General features: G+C 34.5%; 1 protein-coding gene across 7 annotated transcripts in view; it reads right to left on the reverse strand.

Annotated features, from left to right (window-relative positions):
* Positions 1-22,642, reverse strand: part of RALGAPA1 (Ral GTPase activating protein catalytic subunit alpha 1) — a 247,497-nt gene that overhangs the window by 113,722 nt on the left and 111,133 nt on the right. For all 7 annotated transcript variants that reach the window (XM_059181915.1, XM_059181914.1, XM_059181918.1 and 4 more), the window contains 10 exons: positions 22,055-22,231; positions 16,236-16,388; positions 14,394-14,587; positions 14,056-14,154; positions 12,951-13,106; positions 11,436-11,564; positions 7,529-7,654; positions 4,605-4,663; positions 3,168-3,276; positions 1,851-1,961 (listed from right to left, as the gene is read on the reverse strand). In XM_059181915.1, coding sequence (XP_059037898.1) covers positions 1,851-1,961; positions 3,168-3,276; positions 4,605-4,663; positions 7,529-7,654; positions 11,436-11,564; positions 12,951-13,106; positions 14,056-14,154; positions 14,394-14,587; positions 16,236-16,388; positions 22,055-22,231 — 1,313 coding nt within the window. The remainder of the gene's footprint in view (positions 1-1,850; positions 1,962-3,167; positions 3,277-4,604; positions 4,664-7,528; positions 7,655-11,435; positions 11,565-12,950; positions 13,107-14,055; positions 14,155-14,393; positions 14,588-16,235; positions 16,389-22,054; positions 22,232-22,642) is intronic.

Genomic DNA, 22,642 nt, shown 5'->3' on the forward strand with positions numbered 1-22,642 from the left:
GTATATGAAAAAGTGCTCAACATCACTAATCATGAGGAAAATACAAATCAAAACCACAATGAGATATCACCTTACATCTGTTAGAATGGCTATTATCAAAAAGACAAGAGATAACAGATGTTGGCAAGAAGGTAGAAAAAAGAAAACTGATACACACCTTGGTGGGAATGTGAACTGGTACAGCCTTTATGGAAAACAACATGGAGGTTCCTCAAAATATTACAAATAGTAACTACCATATGATCAAAACCAAAACAAACAAAAAAACCCTACCATAATGATCCAGCAATCCTGCTCCTAAGTATATTTCTGAAGGAAATATACTTCCCAAGTATATTTCTGAAGGAAATCAAATCAGTATCTCTGCACAACATGTTCACTGTAGCACTATTCACAATAGCAAAGATACAGAAACAATGTAAATGTCCTTCAAAGAATAAACGAATTTTTAAAAATATGTGTGTATATACACACAATGGATTATTATTATTCAGCCATAAACGAGAAATCCTGGGGGCGCCTGGGTGGCTCAGTGGGTTAAAGCCTCCGCCTTCGGCTCAGGTCATTCCAGGGTCCTGGGATCGAGCCCCACATCGGGCTCTCTGCTCAGCAGGGAGCCTGCTTCCCCCCCCTTCTCTCTGCCTGCCTTTCTGCTTACTTGTGATCTCTATCTGTCAAATAAATAAAATTAAAAAAAAAAAAAAAAAGAGAGAAATCCTGCCATTTGTGACAACATGGATGAACCTGAAAAGCATTACTATAAGTGAAATAAGCCAGACAGAGAAAGGCAAGTACTATATGTAACAAACTTGTATGTGGAATCTTAAAAAAATAAAATAAAAAAGAATGCTGCTTTCACAGAAACAGAATAGAATAGTGGTGGCCAGGGGCTGGGAGGAGAAGAGGGAAATGGTGAGCTATAGGTCAAAAGGTATACATTTTAAGTTATAACAACAGTAAGTTCTAAGGATCTAATGAAAAGCATGGTGACTATAGTTAATCATTTACTGAATATCTGGAAGTTGCTAAGAGCAGAGCTTAAGCATTCTCACCATAAACAAACAAACATTTAACTATGTGAGGTAATGAATGTGTTAATTATCTTGTCCTTGGTAATCATTCCACAATTATCAAATCATAATGTTCTACATTTTAAATACATACATTTGTCAACTATTTCTCAATAAAGCTGGGGGGAAAAATAAGGAAATCCACTCTCAGGGTGCCTGGCTGGCTCAGCTGGTAGAACATGTAACTTTTTTTTTTTTAAAGATTTTATTCATTTATTTGACAGAGATCACAAGTATGTAGAGATGCAGGCAGAGAGACAGGGTAAGCAAGCTTCCCCGCCAAGCAGAGAGCCCAATGCAAAACTCAATTCCAGGACTCTGAGATCATGACCTGAGCCAAAGGCAGAGGCTCTAACCCACTGAGTCATTCAGGAGCCCAGAACATGTGACTCTCGACCTTGAGGTTGTGAGTTTCAAGCCCCATTCTTACTTAAAAAAAAAAAAAGAGAGAGAGAGAGAAATAAAATGAAATCTACTCTTGTCTTTCCAGACGTTCCTGTGTGTGTGTGTGTGTGTGTGTGTGTTCTGTAAATTTATGCTTTTAAAAAAAGATATTTTATAATGTGGCTTTTTAAATAAACATATACTCTGAATAGTATATGAATAAATTTGATACAAAAATATGAAATAATAAACAATTATTAAAGAAGGCAAAATATGCACATGTTATTTGCTCTCAAAAATGTCTTGATCTCATTATACTTTTTTAGGTACATGTTAAAATATATAGGAGTAAATTTATTATATTTAACAGGGTCATAATAAATGAGAAATACTTACTTGAATAATTTTCAAGGGAGAATCAGGCTGGTAAATCTGAAGTCTAGGTACGTAATGAACCAGCATGTGAAGCATGTTACAAGCTACATGGGCTACTGTTTTATTAGTAAACTGTAATAACAACAACAAAATATTCATTAATGCATTAGCTGCTGAAAAACTTTAAATTTCATATGTTTCTTTTTGCAATTTTATGTTTATTAAAATATTAAGATAAATATACAGCTGCAAAACAAAAATTCACCACACATCCTAAAACGCAATTAACTTCATTTTTAATTTTGAGTGTCTGTCCCCATTAAAGTTTTTTTTCTTTATTTTTCTCTTACCTGGATTTCTGCAATAGCCTATAAAATGCTAATTTCCTTATCAATCATTTCCCCATTCCAATCTACTTACTTTCAAATTAATCTAAAGAACTGCACTGATGCTGACATTCTCTATGCTTAAAGCTCTTGGATGACTCTTCAGTGGCATAAATTCAAATTTGTTATGTTTAACTCTCTATGACCAAATCTCCCCCACTACCTCACATCTCCTCTTTCCAAAGTCTTCTCTATTACTTAAGTCAAAGTGATCTCAGCTTCCTCTGACCTCAATTAGCATGTTATATGCACCCACTCATTTGGTTCTCTCAGCTTTCTGTTTTATTACTCTCATTTTAATCCTTTTCTGCCTCATATTAATAATCTCTTGAATCTAGTGTATACAGTTGTATTTTATTCAGAGTGGTATCCCTCACTCTGATTAGCAAACCACCTCAAACATACTCAGAAATATTTGTCAAATAATATTTGTACGTTTTATGTTTAGAAGTCTATATATATACTGTATTGCAAGTTTTAAGACAAAAATAATATCATGCATACTTTCACAAGCAAAAAATTTACTCAGATTCTCCAAGTAATTAGGTTATTATTTTTTAACAAATCTTACTCTGGTTACAAAAGGAGCATTTAATTTGAATAATAAAGCCAAAACACTAAACAGCTCAAGAATTCAGAAGTATTAAGGATTAAAGAGTAGGTTACAAAAATATCGATTAGGAAAAAAAAACCTATATATGTTGTTAAGTGACATAAAAAGTTGAGATAAAATAGGTTATAACTAGGATATCCTAAGTTCAAGAGAAGGACCACTCTGAAGGAAAAGATCAGGATCAAAGAAATAATGTAATATAAAATTAATGAACACATTTCTCAAATGTTTTATTCTATAAGGACACAATATATAATTGACATTTGGAGAAAAATAGTCCTGCATTCTATACTATATTAATATATTCCATGTATATTGGGATAGGTCTTTCTTTTTTACCTTTAAGGAAACACAAATTACATTCAGAGCTTCCTTGATTTGAGGATGATGAGACTCATGGACTAGTTCTTCACAAATCCAAATACCTAAACTGCACAATGCTACACATCTGCGAAAAGGGCAACCAACAATGATATAAATAGAAGGAGATGAGCCATTAAATGAAATGCAATCACCACCAAAAGCACCACCACAACCAAAATATCCACAACCAACCAATCTAGAATAAACATGCACTGCTTAAGTGAATCAATCAATTTGTTACTCTGTATATTAGCTCTTCTTAAGCAAGGGTAAGTAGGAGGAAAGCAAATGACCCCAACTTAATGCCTGATTTTCAATCATAATTTACTACCAGGCCCACAGGTGGGGATAACACACAGGATCTTTGAAACAAACACATATTAATAAACTGATATTCCCATAAAGCTTCCCAAATATGTAACCTGCTTTCAAAAAAAGAAAGTGATTTTACTGACAGCACAAAATGAACTTAAGCAAAAAAACACGAAGCTGATGGGATAAGCCAAATATTTCTTTCTTTTCTTTCCTTCCTTTGTTTTGTTTTGTTGTTGTTTTAAGAGAAGAAGGGAAGCACAGTGGAGAGGGAGACAGAGAAACTTAAGCTGGTTCCATGCCCAGTACGGAGCCTGAGCAGGGGCTCAATCTTGCAACCCTGAGATCGTGACCTGAGCCAAAAATCAAGCGTTTGGATACTTAACTGACTGAGCCACCCAGGTGCCCCTAAATATTATTTTCATAATTCTTATATTTAACACAGCTAGCTACAAATTTGTTGTAAAACAAATTGACAATACAAATAAAATTCATATACTTTATAAAGGGTTTCCAACAGGAACAGAACTTGTAGAATATTTTCTATTTCTTAACATCTTGTGAAACTTCATTTCCCTGTTTCAACTGAGTTTCAGCTTGAAGGGAGTTACCTGATAATCAGAATCAGTAAAAATTTCATTAGTGTATTTATGTATAAGCTTCTGATGAAGTACATACCGGCTCCTCAACTCCTAAAAAAGTCAACTCCTTCTAGTATCATGGTATACTTGGCATGCCCTGATACTGACATTCTTAAAATTTAAATTTAATTTTAAATTTTGTAGAATGTTAAATTTTAGAATAATTCAATGCAGGAATGTCTTTCCTCCTGAACAGAGCACATGAGAAATTCTTTCTTAATGCTAATAAATTATTTACTATTAAAACTACCAGGGGGACCTGAGTGGCTCAGTCAGTTAAGCACCTCTCTTCAGCTCAGGTCATGATCTGGAGGTCCTGGGAACAAGCCCTTTGTCAGGCTCCCTGCTCAGTGGGGGGCCCGCTTCTCCTTCTCCTCCCAACTTGTGCCTTCTCTGTCTCTCTCTCTCAAATAAATAAAATCTTTAAAAAAAAAAAAAAAAAAGGGAGAATCTGGCCTACCGTGCAGGACCAGAGGGCTCATCTCTTGCCGAGCTTAATACAGTTTTGATTATGAGTTCCTAAAATAAAGGGGAAACATCAGTAATGATTAAGATTTCATTCATTCATTCATTCACTCATTCAAATATTTATTTAATGGCCACTATGGCCCAGGCACTGTGCCCCGTGCTAGAGATAAACAGTGAAATAAAACAATCTTTATTCTCATGTGCATACTTTGTTAATAGGGTCCAATATTATTCATATAATTATCTAAATTAAAAAAAAAAACACTAATATGGTCTGAATATTTGTGCCCCCCCAAATTCTTATGCTAAAATCCTAGCCCCAAAGATGATGGTATTAGCTGGTGCTTAGGTCATGAGGATGGAGCCCTTATGAAGGAGATTAATGCTCTTATAAAAGAGACTGCCAAAGAACTCAGTTCCTTCCAGTTTGTGAAGACACAGTGAGAAGGTGCCAGCTATGAACCAGTGAGAGGACCCTCACCAGAATGCAACTCTGCTGGAGGCTTGATTTTGGACTTATTAGCCTCCAGAACTATGAGAAATAAATGTCTATTGTTCATAAGCGACCCAGTTGGTAGTACTTTTTTTTTTGGTAGTATTTTGTTACAGCAGCACGGAAAGACTAAAATAAACAATTTCTGAAATTTACAACCAAATATGTATGTTTCAAAAAGAATCTTTTTTCCTGATTAAAAAATTAATAAAAAGCTCACTATAAAAATTAAAACATTTACTTGCTTAAAAGTATGGGCATCTTTTCAAAACTTTGAGAAATCTTTATTTAAAAGCAAGCCTCCTCTTTTTTTGATAATTTGTAAAATATCACAATGTTTGAGTTTAGGGGTAAGTGCTAAATAATAGTTAAAATTATATAAATGAATAAAATATTCAAAAGAGGATAAAGAGAAAACAATTATCTAAAAGAGGATCTTATAGTAAGTTTATGTTTAGCAGGCAGAGAAAGAACACTAGTTTATTAAGGAGTCCTAGAATATTTAGAGAAACAAATAATAAATCAAGATGGATCTGTGCAACATTAAGTCAAAGTTGAAAAGACTTAGGAAGGTCAGGAATATCAACATGGGTCAAATACCATAGTGGCTAAGAAGAGGAAAACAAGAATGCCACTAGGCATGATAATTAAGAATCTATTTGTTCCTTTTCTTAAAAAATCATTATTTCATTCATTCATTCATATATTCACAAAGCATTTATCAGTTACATAGACTGTAAGCTCCTAGGAGGAGTAACTTTTCTACTTATCTCTGCAAACTTAGCATCAAACCCAGTGGCTGGTAATTAATAGGTACTTTGGACATATCTATTTGTTTAAGCTCAAGAGCTTCTATGCAATAGATCCTGTCTTAAATGCTGGAAAGAAATGGATGGTTAAGATGCAGTACATATTCTCAAGAAGTTTATATTCCAGGGAGGGAGGAAGACTTGTTAACAATTATTAACACAAGATGACATATACAAGGTTCTATGTGAACAAACAGTTATTTGGAAAGTCATAGGAGACTTCACAAAAGGGTCTTAAGTAAACAGGATTTTGACAAATGATCAAGGTCAAAGACTAAGATTATTTGTGTGGGGGTGATTAAGAAAGACAAGAAGAGGAAAACAGGTCTACATAATAGATGTTTTAAGCAGAAAGAAATGCATTTTCAAAAGCACAAAATTGAAAAACAGCATGGTATGTTCCATGCGGCTATGTGACTGCAGTTTAAAATACACAGAGAGCTGGTTTGGGTGAAAATGTAAAAATTAAATATGACCACTATGGCATGTAATTTTCCCTTAAATCTTCAGTTTTCTGGCTAAGAATAGAATAATCATCATTTTCTTGAGATTTCTGCTGTCTTCATCATTATTAGAATTAGCTTTTATTTTGGAGATACCCCTTCCCCAAAGTTTGTTTTAATTTTTTAAATAATTTAAGCCATTACTGTCTATATAATGGCCAGAAGACAATAAGGCCACTCTTGAAAAGCAGATCGTATGTAGTAGCTAGGCTAATCCCTAGAGACCTCAAAACTGCCTAAGCAAATTAAAACTATTACCTATCCCTGACTTCAGGATCTTCTGAAAACAGAAGAAACCAAAGACACTACATCTCTGAAGACCAAAACTCAATTTCTATAGTTTTTATTAACTGTTATTACAAATTTGCACTGAGCTATACAATTTTATGTGTAAGTGAAATTCACTTGTTCAACAAATGTTTCTAGAGTAGCAGATGCCAAGCAGTATATTAAGCTTTGAGGATACAGCAGTAAATAAGACTTTGTGTTATTTGTCTGAAGCATAAATCAAACACTAAACAAGTAATTATATATAATAAATGTCATAAAGAGAAATATGGGTGGTATGAAAGTATATACAGAAATCCAGCAAACTGAAGAAATTTCTTTCAGAGAAGGCAAAAGTTTAAAAATTGATTATCAGCATGACTGTTCAGGAGCTATAATGCTTCAGGTACACAGATTCCCCGCCCCAATTCCAGTTTCCTACAGCAAAACAGAATATTCCATTACATTGTTGGATATATTCACATGTGGAAATAAAGAGAGAGTCAAGTTTGCAGATTTATTGCCATCTCAACCTGCTTAGATGCCTTAGAAGTTGCACAGTACCTGCCTCATGGGATATTTCAATAAATGTTCTGTGAGTGAATGAAAGAATCCTAAGATACTGACATATGAATGGATACAATAATGAGAAAATGTTTCCAAAGAATTATCAACACAAAAAAGACTATAATGCTAATGGACATTCCAGTCTTGTGTCCGAGGGGTATGACTGGTTAATGTTCTTTAACAATTATGTGGATTTCTAAAGAAAAAGAAAGAATACAAATTTTACCATACATTGTTACTATAAAATCATTTAAATGCTGAAAATCTGATTTCCTACCTTAACATCTGTAAACTGAGACACAGCAATATCAGGAATGTTGGGATGCAGAGCAGGCAGTTCACAATATAAGTTAGGAAAGCAAACCAAAGATCCCAGAAGAACTTGTGCTTCCACTCTTGGTGCCTAGGTATCAGATTTTTTTTGAAAAAAATATAAATACTTTCATTTTAAAGGCAACTCACACATCATAACATACTGTGTTATAACTCATGGGCAGATGATTCAATGTCACTAGATTGTATTTGTCACTATTTAAGAATAAATAAAGTAACTAAGGATAAAAATAGTAACTGTCTCTTCAAAAACAGGCACTAGTTTAGATGGTTTTTATGATATTATGTACATGAGAAAAGCACTGCCTATACTACTTACTAAATACAGTCAGAATTTATACTTGGCCTACAGATGAAGGTAACTTTTCATCTTTTTTCCTTAGCTATATTAAGCCATTTCTGAAGTATCAACACTGAGCATTTCTTTTTCTTCTTCTACCTTCTTGCATGTCCACCAAACACCAATACCTACCTACTAGTATATTTATTAACTAAAATACCTACAATACCAATTTATATGTTTAATAATACCTAACAAAAATGCTAAAACGAATCTGCTAGAGATATAATACTTCTATTCACATAAAACAACAATCTGTCACCAAAAGGATTTCCTTATGTTTCTAAGGGTTATTATAGAGGCAGTGGAGTAGTACTTCATTATGATCATCAACAAAACAACTCACTTCCATATTTAAAAAATAATCCAGATTTGCAGATAAAAGACAACACCATCAAGAGGTTAGAGTAAGCTTATAGACACCATGCCAATTTAAAAATAGTTATAGGGGTCCTGGCTGGCTCAGCTGGTAGAGCACGTGACTCTCTTGATTTCAGAGTTGTAAATTAAAGCTCCAAGATGGGTGTTAAGATTACTTAGAAAAATAAAATCTTTAAATAAAAAAAAATTAGCTATAAAAGTGAAACTGATAAAAACCAGCATTTTAAAAGAGATCAGCTAAGGATTTTTATTTAAAGTTGGATAAGATAACTAAGAATGTTCAGGTATGTGGATATAATGGGAGCATATTGTAATGTGATTATAATTAAGAAAGGCAAAACCTAATCAATTATTTTACAATCTGTCTGTCAGGGGAAGAAACAAGCTGCCCATTAACAGAAGGAAGATGATGTGTATGGGATCTAAAATGGAATCCAAAGATGAAGATTGGAATGTATATCTCCAACATCATCCAGAGGAGAAGACCAACCTTAACCTTATAGTAGAGGGATGGGGTGTCAGGTTTGATTCTTGCAATAATTGGTCTTCCTATGCAGTCTTTCTCAACAAGTGTTCTTCATATGTGGAACATATGACTATTTTTTAAATTTTTGTAAGGATGTTACAGAACTAGCATCCTTTCTACATGCACAGGAGGTAAATTTAGTCACATAAAATGGATGCGTAAGGACATTAGGGCTTAATTCTCCTGCAGAATCTTGAGAAGTACAGGAAAAGTGCTGATTAGTCCATCTAGAATAATTGGCCTACTCAGTAGTAATTGTTTCCATAGTAAATTGATAAAAAAAATTAAGTAGTTTGTATATCAGTCTTCTCTGAGGTCTACCAACTTGTGCCAGTATCAAAGAGATTGATAATCTGTGTACACTAATGCTATAATAGCCTTGTAATTTATTTACCATCTTTACCTGCCTTCCATTTAATCTACTCCTAGATTAATACACTTATTATAATATTGCCAAAGCACAGATTCAATCATCTCTCTCCCTAATTTAAAACATTTAACTGTTTATCTAATATAGCATTATCATCTGATCCCTCACATTCAAGACTTTCCGAATATAGTCTAAGGCAGTACTTCTCAATCTTCAATGTCCATACCAATTATTTGGAATATAGTTAAAATGTGCATTCTGTTTTAGTAGGTCTGGGATAGGGTCTGAGACTCCGAATTTCTAACAAGCACCTAGATCATGCCAAATGTTTCTGGTGTGCAGACCACACTTTTTGTAGCTAGGATCTAAAGTACCTTTCTGTTCTTTTTGTCCACTACTCCCTAGTTAGATTAACCTGCTTCAAGAAAAGATGGGAGTATTTGTCGTTCCTAGAACACAGCTTATTCATGCTTGTTTCCCTCCTGGCATACCTTCCCTCATCAATATTTTCACGTATAAAATTACTAATAATCTTTCAAGGACTATTCAAATATCTTTTCCACGAAATATTCCTGACGTCCCTATACAAAAAAGATCTCTCCTTTGTCTGAATTACCAACTAATTTTATTAAACAAACTCTTATACTGCACATATACAAGTGTCCACAAAGTGTTCCAACCATGTTCCAAAAGTTAATTAATTTAATCCTTATAAAATTACCCTATGAGGAAGGTTATCTCCATTTTATAAATGAAGAAACCAAGACACACAGAAATTAATCAGCACAAGGTTTCACATCTACTAAATGGCAGAGGTAGGATTTGAACCCTAGAGTTTGGCTCTAGACTCCATTTTTTAAAAAATGATATTTATTTATTTATTTATATTGAAAGAGAAGGAGAGAGAGGAGAGCAAGCACAAGCATGGGGTAGGAGCAGGGAGAGAGGGAGAAGCAGATTCTCCTGTTCAGTATGGAGCCTGATGTGGATGGAGCTCGATCCCAGGACCCTGAGATCATGACATGAGCTAAAGTCAGATATTTAACCAACTGAGCCACCCAGGTGCCCCTACACTCTGTGCTTTTTAACCATTTATATTGAGCTTCTCCTATTGGTACTTATTTATTGCCCTACATTCTATAGTTGTCAACAATTTAAAAAACATATATCTGTATAAGCATGGTGCTGTGCTAGGTCCTGGAGGTATCAAGATGAGTAAGATGCAATCGCTGTTCTTACAGAACTGGAGAAACAGGGTTAACAACTAGCTATAAATACAGGTTCTTCCCTTATGTGAACATTTCCACTAGGTGAATGCATCCAGTTTCATGGCGTTCAGTAACATGTAAAAGCTACTGTCTCTCAGCTTTCCACTTCAGTCCTGACATGTCCTTTGAGCTCCTGCCTTGTACATGCAATAGCCCTCCTAATATCTCACTGATCTCTACTAGGCAGCCTACTATCCTCCAAATAGAGAGAATTCCTTCTCATTCACTGTTAGTCTTTTACACAGCTTATAAGTGAAATAATGTATATTAAACAGCTTTCTAAGTTACAAAATGATGTCAAGTATGACTGATTATTCTTTCCCCAACATTCTTAGTTTATTCTAATTAATTGTTATTTCTCATTTATACTTTGCACCAGAGTGATCCTTCTCAAGTAGAAATTTGATCATGTCACTCCTTGTGTAAAATCCCTCAATGCTCAGTCATTCTTTCCTTGGGATGAAATCTAAACTCTTTAGCACTATAAACCAGCTACTGTCTTCATCTTTAGTTTATCTCATACTTAAATATGAGCAGGTTCCAATTTTAGTGAGTTACTATACCTATTATAAAAATCCTCACATGCTGTTTCAGAGTTGAGAGTTTCCTCCTAGAGCACACTTTCAAATTATCTCACTTCTGGTCCATCTCTTTTGCTATGGCCCATTGCCCTCTCTTTAGTTTCTTCCCTCCCTCTACTTGATTCCTTAGATTTTCTCAATTTTATATTTTGTTTTGCTTATCAGATTTAATCCATTTTTATAGCTCATGTGTCGATTTTTCAATTTTAGTACTTTCTTGTGTTTCAAAATTTACATTAAAAAAAGTAACTTCAGTTAAACTGTAAATTTTCCTAAACATCAGCTTTTTAACCTTATTAACAAGGGCTCCTCCTTTGTTGCTTTGAGTTGAGTCCTGTTTAACTACAGTCTGTTATATTATGAAGAACAGGAAATAAAAACTTACATTGAGAAAAGCTGAAGAAGCCACTCTACCAGCTGCTACAATAAAATCCATAATAAGCATTGTGGCACCAGGCAAACCAAGTGAAAAAAATTGAGGTGAGCAGTGCTTGATGATTGTATTGACAATATCCTTAGGAGTAAGCAAAGAAGGGAAACGAGTATCATAAATTAATCTTGGGTATCAGCTAATCAATATCCTTAAAAAAAGGTAACATATGAAACAGTAAAACAGGCAATTACTATTCACTGCCTAACTGGAAAGACTAATTTTAATTCTTCTAATTAATCCATGCTTAATATTATATTCTGCCAAAGGAAAGTAAACTTAAAGCATTTATTTAACTGACATCAATATAGCTTTTTTTTTTTTTTTTGCACTTGAGAGGAAGCTGGACAGCTCTTTGCTTCAGGGGGTTGAAAATATAAGACCCACGTATCATGAAACTAAACTGCAGAATGGCTGCTTCTCTCATCTACTCGCTTCCATGTGAGATCTCTGATCTCTAAAGTTGCATGACCTATTATGTGACAACTGCAGGGATTCTCTTTATTAGATAAACTGAAGCCCTTTGATGGCAAATATCTAGTCTCAGAAATACAGACCTAGGCATTTTTGAGGGAGTATCCTTAACTTGGTTATTCATTCACTTTGCCTTTGGAATTCAACATGAAGATGCAGTGTTTTACACTGTCTTACTCAATCCGATTTATCCTAAACAAAAGGTTTCTCTGACAAGTAATTAAAGGTGTCATTTTGTTTCAGACATGTTTATAAGGTAGAACACTATAAGTAACCACTTCAAATTAATGCAAGAAATATTTTCATTTTGGGGGAAGAGAGATATAATTACCTCTTTCAAAATTAGCTTAATGCTCTTCAAATGAACTGCAAGTGAAATTTAAGCCCATCATGATTAAAATGTTTCATTACCATGACTTACAGCCTCCCATAGGTTTTTTTTTTTTTAGTTTTATGGCCGGGATCAAAACCCCTGAAGTAATGTTCTAGAGTAATATTTATGACTGGCTAATGCAATGATTGCATTGATACGAATGCCAAGTCAACAGAACTGTCACTATACTAACAATCTATGAAAAAGAGAAAACATGATGTGCTCACTCTTAAAGTAGAAAAAAACCTCTGTTTCATGACTAGATGAGCAAATCCATATGCCTCAAGAGCCAATTATTAAGTAACAATTACAAAACGCCCAAGAATAAGTACATTAGGACGTTAAAGAAACATGTCAGTCTAAGCAAAAGATGGCTTAATATCTGCAAAATGGAGAACTAGTTGTTAGAGGAAAGATACATTTAATAAACAAGTTGATCACCTAACTATAATGGCTTTTCAACTATGTTTCAAAAACAAATTAGGTTACAAAACGGAAGAAACTTGTAAATAAAATGACTACATAAGAAAGAATTTTTAATTCCACACCTTAAAATTTAAGAGTTAAAAATCAAGAATCAAAGATAAGTTTATAAAGCAATTGGTTAGAAAGTATATATTTACCTGATCAATATGAAGTAATCCACAATGCATTATATTGTAGAAATGTGTTAGAAAATCTCTGTTTGGAGAAACATCTTGTCTTCTTTTCATTGTATTACAGATAAGTTTGTAAGCATGTAATTTACCTTGTTTATACTTATCAGTCAACATGGTTGCCTACAATTCAAAAATGTTGGTCTTAATATTCAAAAACAAATACTGTTAAATTGAATAAAGCAAGCAATATATTTGTTTTCATTTATTTCTATGTTGGCCCAATTTCTTAATGAATCAATGAAACTACTGCAAATATTAACATGAAACACAGGTATAAATAACCACATACTGTTTCATTTAGGAAAATGCACCAAACATATCAAATAATATTCAAAAGAATTAAATCTTTTAAAAAATATTTTATTTATTTATTTATTTATTTATTTGTCAGGGAGAGAGAGAGAAAGTACACAAGCAGGCAGAGTGGCAGGCAGACGCAGAGACAGAAGCAGGCTCCCTGCGGAGCAAGAAGCCCAATGAGGGACTCCATCCCAGGACCTTGGGATCATGACCTGAGCCGAAGGCAGCGGCTTAACCGACTGAGCCACCCAGGCTTCCCAAATCTTTTTTTTTTTTTTTTTAATATTTTATTTATTTATTTGACAGAGAGAGCAAGAGAGCACAAGCGGAAGAGCTGTAGAGGAAGAGGGAGAAGCCGGCTCCTCTGAGCAGGGAGTGCGATGGGAGACTAAATCCCAGGATCTTGTGATCATGATCCAAGACAAAGGCAGATACTTAACCAAATGAGACACCCAGGTGACCCAAGAATTCAATCTTTAAAAAATATAGAGCACATTCTATATTTGAGATCTACACTTCACTTAAATATAATAAAAACATAATTTTCTACATTCATTTTTGTTTTATTAAATAAGTAAAAATGATGCACCTGTGTAATAATTTTGCTGTGCCCATTCTCCTCTTATATAACCCCTAATGACTAGTTAAAAACTAAGTGTTCTAGAAGATTATATGTAAAACCTAAAAAATCTATCAAATGTTTAAAACTGATTACATATGTATTTACTAAATGAACCTTTTAAATTAACATTTTAAATCTTAAGCTTACCTTGAAAAGCCAAGGTGTAAGAATTCTCAGTGGAGGAATCAAAACTGGTGGTGAAGGGGAGGTCAGGTTATCAGTTGAAATTCCAAGGTTATCTCTAATCTGTAATTTTCAAATAAAATGCAACACACCTATAAAAGTTTGTTTTATCTTAAACTTGAGTTTAATTCCAGTTCCTATCGTTAGTTATATATTTAAACATGGTTAAGTGACTTCACCTTGCTAGGAACCAGTTTATAGCAAGGTGGGGTGCTGGGTAGCTATGAGATCTAAGGCTTCCACTTCTTAACTTTTTTTTCTTTCTCCTCTTATGTTTTGTTTTTTTTTGTTTTTGTTTTTACCTTAGCTAGATTTTGCCAAAGTTCACAGAGGTAATCAAAAACTTGAGCATGTATTTCAGGATCCATAATAGCGTTGACATCTCCCAAAATGCCTAGCATTCTTCGCCACATTACAGTAGCAACATCAGCATGCCATCCTGTGAGTGTACCCCCTGCCATCACGCTACAACATTCAGATGGAAATTCACTGATTTCTGTAGAAAAAATACACTAGTGTCAGTAATTTTTCTAAAGAATTGATCACAAAACACAAAGGAGTCAAAATAATAAACTTAAATATCTACAAAAGTGAATTTTTAAAGTGTCATTATGCATTAGTGTTATTTTTTCCTGATTAAAATCAACCAGTTCATAATTCCTTATTATGGCAGTAATTACTTATTCAATACCACCTGTACTAAGATTTACCTAAGGAGGAATGATGCAGATACTAGATAAATTTATTATAGTTGATATAAAGGTCATATTTATAAATACATAATCTCTCTTTCAGCAAATGGTCACTTCAGGTTATAGCATCAATTAATAGAATATCTCAGGCTGAAGGCAGTTCCTATAGGAAGTCTTCATAAGCCTGTTTCTTTGTACTTAAAACTTCCAAAGAAATGTATTTCACAATTAAGTCAAGCCTAGCATTAAAAGAGATATGATAATAACATGGGAAAATTAACATTTTTACTAAAACTTAAACATAATTTAAAAATTTCTATAATTACATTTCTTTTGCTTAATGAAATTGGCAAGATTATATGTAAGAAATATAGGTAACCTTGGATCCTAGTCTCATTTCTATCATTAATTATGTAATGTTGTACAAATTACTTAATTTGTCAGAGAGAGAGAGAGAGTGCACAAGCAGGCAGAGTGGCAGGCAGATGCAGAGAGATAAGCAGGCTCTCTGCCAAGCAAGAAGCCCAGTGAGGGACTCAATCGATCCCAGGACCCTGGGTCATGACCTGAGCCGAAGGCAGCGGCTTAACCAACTGAGCCACCCAGGCTTCCCAAATCTTTTTTTTTTTTTTTTTTTAATATTTTATTTATTTATTTGACAGAGAGAGCAAGAGAGCACAAGTGAGCACAAGAGAGCAGAATTCCTATGGTTACACTTCCTCACTGTAAAATAGATGGTTTAGCTAACATCACTATAAGGTCTCCTTCAGCTTAAAAAAAATCCATTGGAGCACCTGGGTGGCTCAGTTGTTAAGTATCTGCCTTTGGCTCAGGTTGTGATCCCAGCATCCTAGGATCAAGCCCCATATTGGGCTCCCTGCTCAGTGGAGAGCCTGCTTCTCCCTCTCCAGCTCCCCTGTGCTTGTGTTCCCTCTCTTGCTGTGTCTCTCTGTCATAAATAAATAAAAAAAAAAACAAAAAACAAAAAAAAAACCATTATCCTATTCAGTGTATATAATGGAAAAGGCAAAATAATTACTAAGTTGGTAAGGATTATTCCTACTTGATAGTATCTCAGTGTGCTCATAATTTCTAAGTTCATTCTAACTATATATAAGTCCTTTACCTCTCATGTTTGACTTTTTTCTCTTTCCACATAAAGTGTATAATAACTGATTGTATTATAAAAAAGTTACCAAATTGTCTCTCATGATAATAGAAAATAAGAGTCTGGTGTAAACCCAATGAAATAAAAGAAAACACAAAACACTGCAGTTTCACTGTTAACATTTCCTTACTCTACAGAACCTGCATAATATAGTGATAAATCAACTGATTTGTCTCTTAATTATCCCTCTCAAAAACAAAATTTTACATAATTTAGATAATAAGATCTCCTAACATTAATGCTCTGAAAGGAAAAATGGCAAGTATCTAATTTCCAAATATTGCCTAGGTCATCTGGAGTCTGAAGAACAGAATGGTGGAGCTTCTCATCAAGCTGCAGATCTTTCTGTTCCATGTTATCTATATTCAGTGTGGAAGGAGAAGGTGTCTGTGACCTGGATCCCAGAGCTGAATGGACTGGAGAAGCACTTTCTGAACCTGTAAAGACAATTTAATAAAAATTACAATAAAGAGAATATTCAACACCCTCTACCTAAGATGTAATGCTTAAAACCCCAATAAAACACAACTGAACCACATCAAAGGATGTAACAGGTTACAAGTTGGCCAAAGAGGTAAATAAAATAAAAATACAGTACAAGATTTTATATCTAGGGGTCTCATTTGATTTCTTCCATGGGACTCATATGGAATTAGAACTGGACTTACCAGTTCATAGAAGCCATCAGTGAGAGTGAGAATGTCTACTCTCATTCCTGGTCTAGCTACAGAAACTCTAGGACCCACTGTTACTCTATTTCACTAACTTCAGACTTGGAGCAATTCAAAAGAAGAGGAACTTGCTCACTGTGGCTCTATGTGCTACTATCATTACTGCCCTGGTGTACAATGGTCCCTGGTGGGCCCCAGTGTTCAGTCTCTCCCCCACCACACACACACACACACACACACACACACACAGAGTCCCTGGTGGTCCCCAGTCTTCAGTCTCTCTCCCACCATACAAACAAACTCCTTTCTTCCCAATCCATTTTTTGTAAGGCAGCAAAAAAATCTAAAAATCTAATCTGATAGTACTCCCACATTTAAAATCTTTCTATGGATTTTATGCCTCTTTACTGGACACAGCATAAGTGCAAACTTTTTAGTGTGTGGTTTTCCAGTCTTTGTGCAACTTTATTACAACTCCATAATTCCCCTAGTACTTTTAAGTTCTAGTCATAGAAAGTAAACTGCTGGTATTTATCAGAATACATAGCATACCTCTGGCCTTTTCCACATATTTTTCCCTTTGCATGGAGCCCTTATCCTGTTCCCATAAGTCTGGTTAACTTTTTATTTTTTAGGTTTCACCTTAGACACCCTTTCCTGAGAAGCCTACCCCATGTTGATATATCTGGGGTAAATAAGTAATCTCTGCTCTTTGCACTTATTCCTCACCATTATATCACGTTACACTGACCTGAAACTATTCACTTTTAAATATCTTCACTAGTGCATATACTCTGTAAGAACAGGGACTGTATCTGTGGTTACATACTGACATACTGCCAGTGCATAGTATGGTGTCTGGCAAATAACAGAAACTCCTGTCAATTTAAATAATGTATACCATAAATTAATACTATATGAACAATTTGTGGTGGTTGTATGGGAGTGCTACTAGTACCAAGCCAAGCCCCTAAAATATTAGGTCTTTTTAAAAGAAAATCAACAAAGAAAGATTGGGCTTAAATGATGCATTAGACCAGATGGACTTAACTGGTATGTACAGAACAATCCATCCAAAGCAGCAGAATATACTCTTCTCAAATACAAACGGAACATTCTCCAGGAAAGATCACATATTAGGTCACACAACAAGTCTCAATAAATTCAGCACACCAAAATCTTATCAAGCATCTTTTGTGACCACAACAGTATGAAGCTAGAAATCAACTACCAGAAGAAAACTGGAAAAACTACAAATACATGAAGACTAAACATGTTACTAAATAACTACAGGATGAATGGAAACTTAAAGGAGAAAAAATACCTAGATATAAATGAAAACAGAAATATAACATACCAAAACCTATGGAATACAACAAAAATGGTTCTAAGAAAGAATTTCATAGCAATACAGGCCTGGCTCAAGAAAAGAGAAATCTCAAATAAACAATTTAACTTCCACCCAGGAAAATTAGGGGGGAAAAAAAAAAAAGAACAAAGCCCAAAGTCAGTAGAAGGAAAGAAATAATATAAGATCAGAGCAGAAATTAATAAAATAGAGACTAAAAAGACAATAAAGGAAGATGAATGAAACTAATGGCTGATTCTTTGAAAAGGTAAAAATGACAATCCTTTACATAGATCCACAAGAAGAAAAAAGAGCTCAAATAAAGTCAGAAATGAAATAAATACAAATACAAATACCACAGAAATACAAAGGATCATAAGAGACTATGAACAATTATACCCCCACAAATGGGTCAACCTAGAAGAAATGGATATATTCCTAGAAATGTATAATCTTCCCGGATTCAATCATGAAGAAACAGAAATCTGAATAGACAAATCACTAGTAAGGAGACTGAATCAGTAATCAAAAACCTCCTAATAAACAAAATTGCAGGATCACCCAGCTTTGCTGGTGAATTCTGCAAAACACCAAAGAAGTCTTAACACCTATCCCTCTCAAATTCTTCCAACAAATTGATGAGGAAAGAAAACTTCCAAACTTATTTTACAAGGCCAGTGTTACACTCATACCAAAACTAGACAAGGACACCACAAAAGAAAATTAGAGGCCAATACCCCTAATGAACACAGATGCAAAAATCCTCAACAAAATATTAGCAAACTGAGTTCAACAACACAGAAAAGCAATCATACACCATGCTCAAGCGGGATTTATTCCTGGGAGACAAAGTTGGTTCAACATCTACAAATCAACCAATGTGCTAATACCATATTAACAAAAGGAAAGATAAAAATCATATGGTCATTTCACCAGATACAGAAAAGTATTTGACAAAATTCAATACCCATTAATGATAAAAGTCTCAACAAACTGGGTATAATGGGAATGCACCTCAATATAATAATAAAGGCCATATATAACAAATTAGCATCTAATATCAGATTCACTGGTGAAATGTGAAAGCTTGCCCACTATCCCCACTTTTAGTCAACATAGTATTAGAAATCCTACCTGTAGCAATTAGTTAAGAAAAAGGAATAAGAGGTACACAAATTGGAAAGGAAGAATTAAGACTATCACTATATGCCAATCACATGATACTATATATAGAACACCCTGAACCTTCCATCAAAAAACTGTCAGAATACATGAATTCAGTAAAATTGCAGAATATAAAATTAATATGTAAAAACTCTGCTGTGTTTCTGCACCCTAATAATGAACTACAAACAATCCCATTTATAATCACATTAAAAAGAATAAAATACCTAGGAATAAATTTAACTAAGGAGGTGAAAGACCTATATATAGTGAAAACTAGGAGACACTGATGAAAGAAACTAAAGAAGACACAAATAAATGGAAAGATATGCCATGCTCATGAGTTGGAAGACTAATATTGTTAAAATGTCCATACCACCCAAAACAATGTACAGATTCAATGCAATCCCTATCAAAATACCAACAGTATTTTTCACAGAACTAGAATAAATAATTTTAAAATTTGTATGAAATAACAAAAGACTAACTAGCCAAAACAATCTTAAGAAAGAAGAACAAAGTTGGAGGTATCTTGCTCCCTATTTCAAATTATACTACAAAGCTATAGTAATTAAAACAGTGTGGTATTGGCATAAAAACAGACCCAGAGATCTACAGAACACAGAGAGCTAGAAAAAAACCCATGCACATAAGGTCAACGAATTTACAATAAAGGAGGGTAAAAGATACAATGGAGAAAGGATAATCTCTTCAATAAATGCTGCTGGGAAAACTGGACAGCTATATGTAAAAGGATAAAACTAAACTACTACTTTATATCATACAAAAAAATCAATTCAAAATGAATTGAAGACCTGAAAACATAAAACTTATAAAAGAAAACATAGGCAGTAAGCTCCTTCACATTGATCTTAGCGATGTTTTTTAGATACCTGTTCAGGCAAGGGAAACAAAAGCAAAAATAAACGAGCGGAGCTATATCAAACTAAATAGCCTCTACACAGTGAAGAAAACCATCAACAAAACAAAAAGGGAACCTACTAAACTGAAGCAGATATTTCCAAATCATATATCTGATAAGGGCCTAGCATATATATAAAAAGGATTCATAGAACACAATAAATATATAAAATATATAAAGAACTCCTTTACCTCAATAACAAAAAACAATCCAATTAAAAAAGGGCAAAAGTTCTGAATATTTTTCAAAAGAACACATACAGATGACCAACAGACACATGAAAAGATGCTCAACACCACTAAACCTTCCAGCCACTCTGGAAAACAATACAGAGGTTCCTCAAAAAAATTTTAAGTAGAACCACCGCATGATCTAGTACTTTCACTACTGGGTATCTATCTAAAGAAAAGAAAAATACTAATTCAAAGAGGTATTTGTATCCCTATGTTCATTGCAGTGTTACTTACAACAGCCAAGGTATGGAAATAACCTAAGAGTCCACTTAAGGATAAATGGATAAAGATGTGGTTTTTATAGACAATGGAATACTATTCAGTCACAAAAAAGAATGAAATTTTGACATTTGCAACAACATGGCTGGACCTCGACAGTATTATGCTAAGTGAAGTAAATTAGACAGAAAAAGACAAATACCATATGATTCCATTTATATGTGGAATCTAAAAAGTAAAACAAAACAAAATAAAACCCAGCCCCACAGATATGGAGAACTAACTGGTGGCTGCCATGACAAAGGGGAGGACGGTGTGGAATGGGAGGAGAATTAAGAACTTTCAGGGGAGCCAGAGTTGCTCAGGTAAGGATCCTGGGGTCCTGGAATTGAGTCCTGCCTCGGGCTCCCTGCTCAAGCAGGGAGTCTGCTTCTCCCTCTACCTTTATCCCCTGTTCGTGCTCTCTCGCTCTTCTCAAATAATAAAAGCTTAAAAAAAAAAACTGGAATGGATAATCACCCATCAAAGGGCATTAGAAGACAGTGAGAACCAGAGGAAATTTGGATCATCCAGTGGAACCACTAATCTATGTGCTACTAGCTGCCCAGGATCCCTCTGGTCACTACAGTGGTCACTACAGTGACCAGAGACCAAGAACCTTGCAATAATGTGATCTTGCATTTCATAACTGAATTTCTTGGATCCCACTCATCATATATTTGACCACATAAAAAATTTTCTAAAAAGCATAATTCACTGTATTAATACAGACTATTAGTATATTGATAAATAGGCCTTCTATTAGGCAGTATTCTCTACAGTTTCTATAATAAATACTTTGTTAAAGAAATCATTAAAAATCTGGGCTGAGGAGAAAGACAACTATCATATGATCTCCCTGATATGAGGAAGTGGAGATGCAACATGGGGGGTTAAGGGGGTAGGAGAAGAATAAATGAAACAAGATGGGATTGGGAGGGAGACAAACCATAAGTGACTCTTAATCTCACAAAACAAACTGAGGGTTGCTGGGGGGAGGGGGGTTGGGAGAAGGGGGATGGGGTTATGGACATTGGGGAGGGTATGTGCTTTGGTGAGTGCTGTGAAGTGTGTAAACCTGGCGATTCACAGACCTGTACCCCTGGGGATAAAAATATGTTTATATAAAAAATAAAAAATTAAAAAATTAAAAAAAAATCTGGGATGACTCTAAAACACAGTGAAAAGAAGAAAATACTTCTCAACTATTTTATTTTTTGGTAATCTAAAAATCACTACAGGAAATGCAGTGATGCAAACATATATAAAATTCTGTATACAATATCAGGAGTTCAGCTAATCCCCTGAAACTTACCATGTAGACTCTAGGCCAAGACACTCTTACATTAATGCATTTTTTCCCTCCATTGTTACATAAAGATAGATGAAAACATAATGCTTAAACTCTAATAAGTAATACTTAAAACCTATCAAATAAAATCCTAAACAGATTCTTTGGTGGCTTAAAAAATGCACTTAAAGAAGACATTCCCTTGAGTAACTTTACCAGTAACCGTTGCAACTTCAGCGGAGAAAGCCTGTTGATTAAGACTGCTTGTTTCAGAATCTATCTGAAGTGTGGTTAGACTAGCCACTTCCTGCTCTTCAGCACTCTGATGATGGCCAGAACCTGAATCCACATCAGCAGAGGACGTAATCCCAGCATCAGCTCCAAAGCCAAAATCTAAAGGAAGAAGAAATGCTAGTACATAGAAGTCTCAATTATAAAACAAAAGCATTTACAAAAAAGACAAAACGGGGTGCCTGGGTGGCTCAGTCAGTTAAGTGTCTGCCTTCGGCTCAGGTCAGGATCCCCGCTGGGATCAAGCCTGGAGTCTGGCTCCTTGATCAGTAGGGAGTCTGCTTCCCCTTCTGCCCCTGCCCGTCACCCTCATGTTCTCTCCTTTCCCCCTCAAATAAATAAAATCTTTTAAAATAGACAAAGTTGCTTCAGCGAAATGATTAAACATTAACATTCCCCCTATATCTATTTACATACCACTCAGACAAGTGTAAATAATGTTAACACAGTTTAAAGTTTATAATTAGAAACAAATTTTTAAAAGTTCTCATAGCTTATTACTAACAACAATAA

This window comes from Mustela lutreola, chromosome 7 (genome assembly GCF_030435805.1).
Source record: "Mustela lutreola isolate mMusLut2 chromosome 7, mMusLut2.pri, whole genome shotgun sequence".
In the NCBI taxonomy this organism is placed as follows: domain Eukaryota; kingdom Metazoa; phylum Chordata; class Mammalia; order Carnivora; family Mustelidae; genus Mustela; species Mustela lutreola.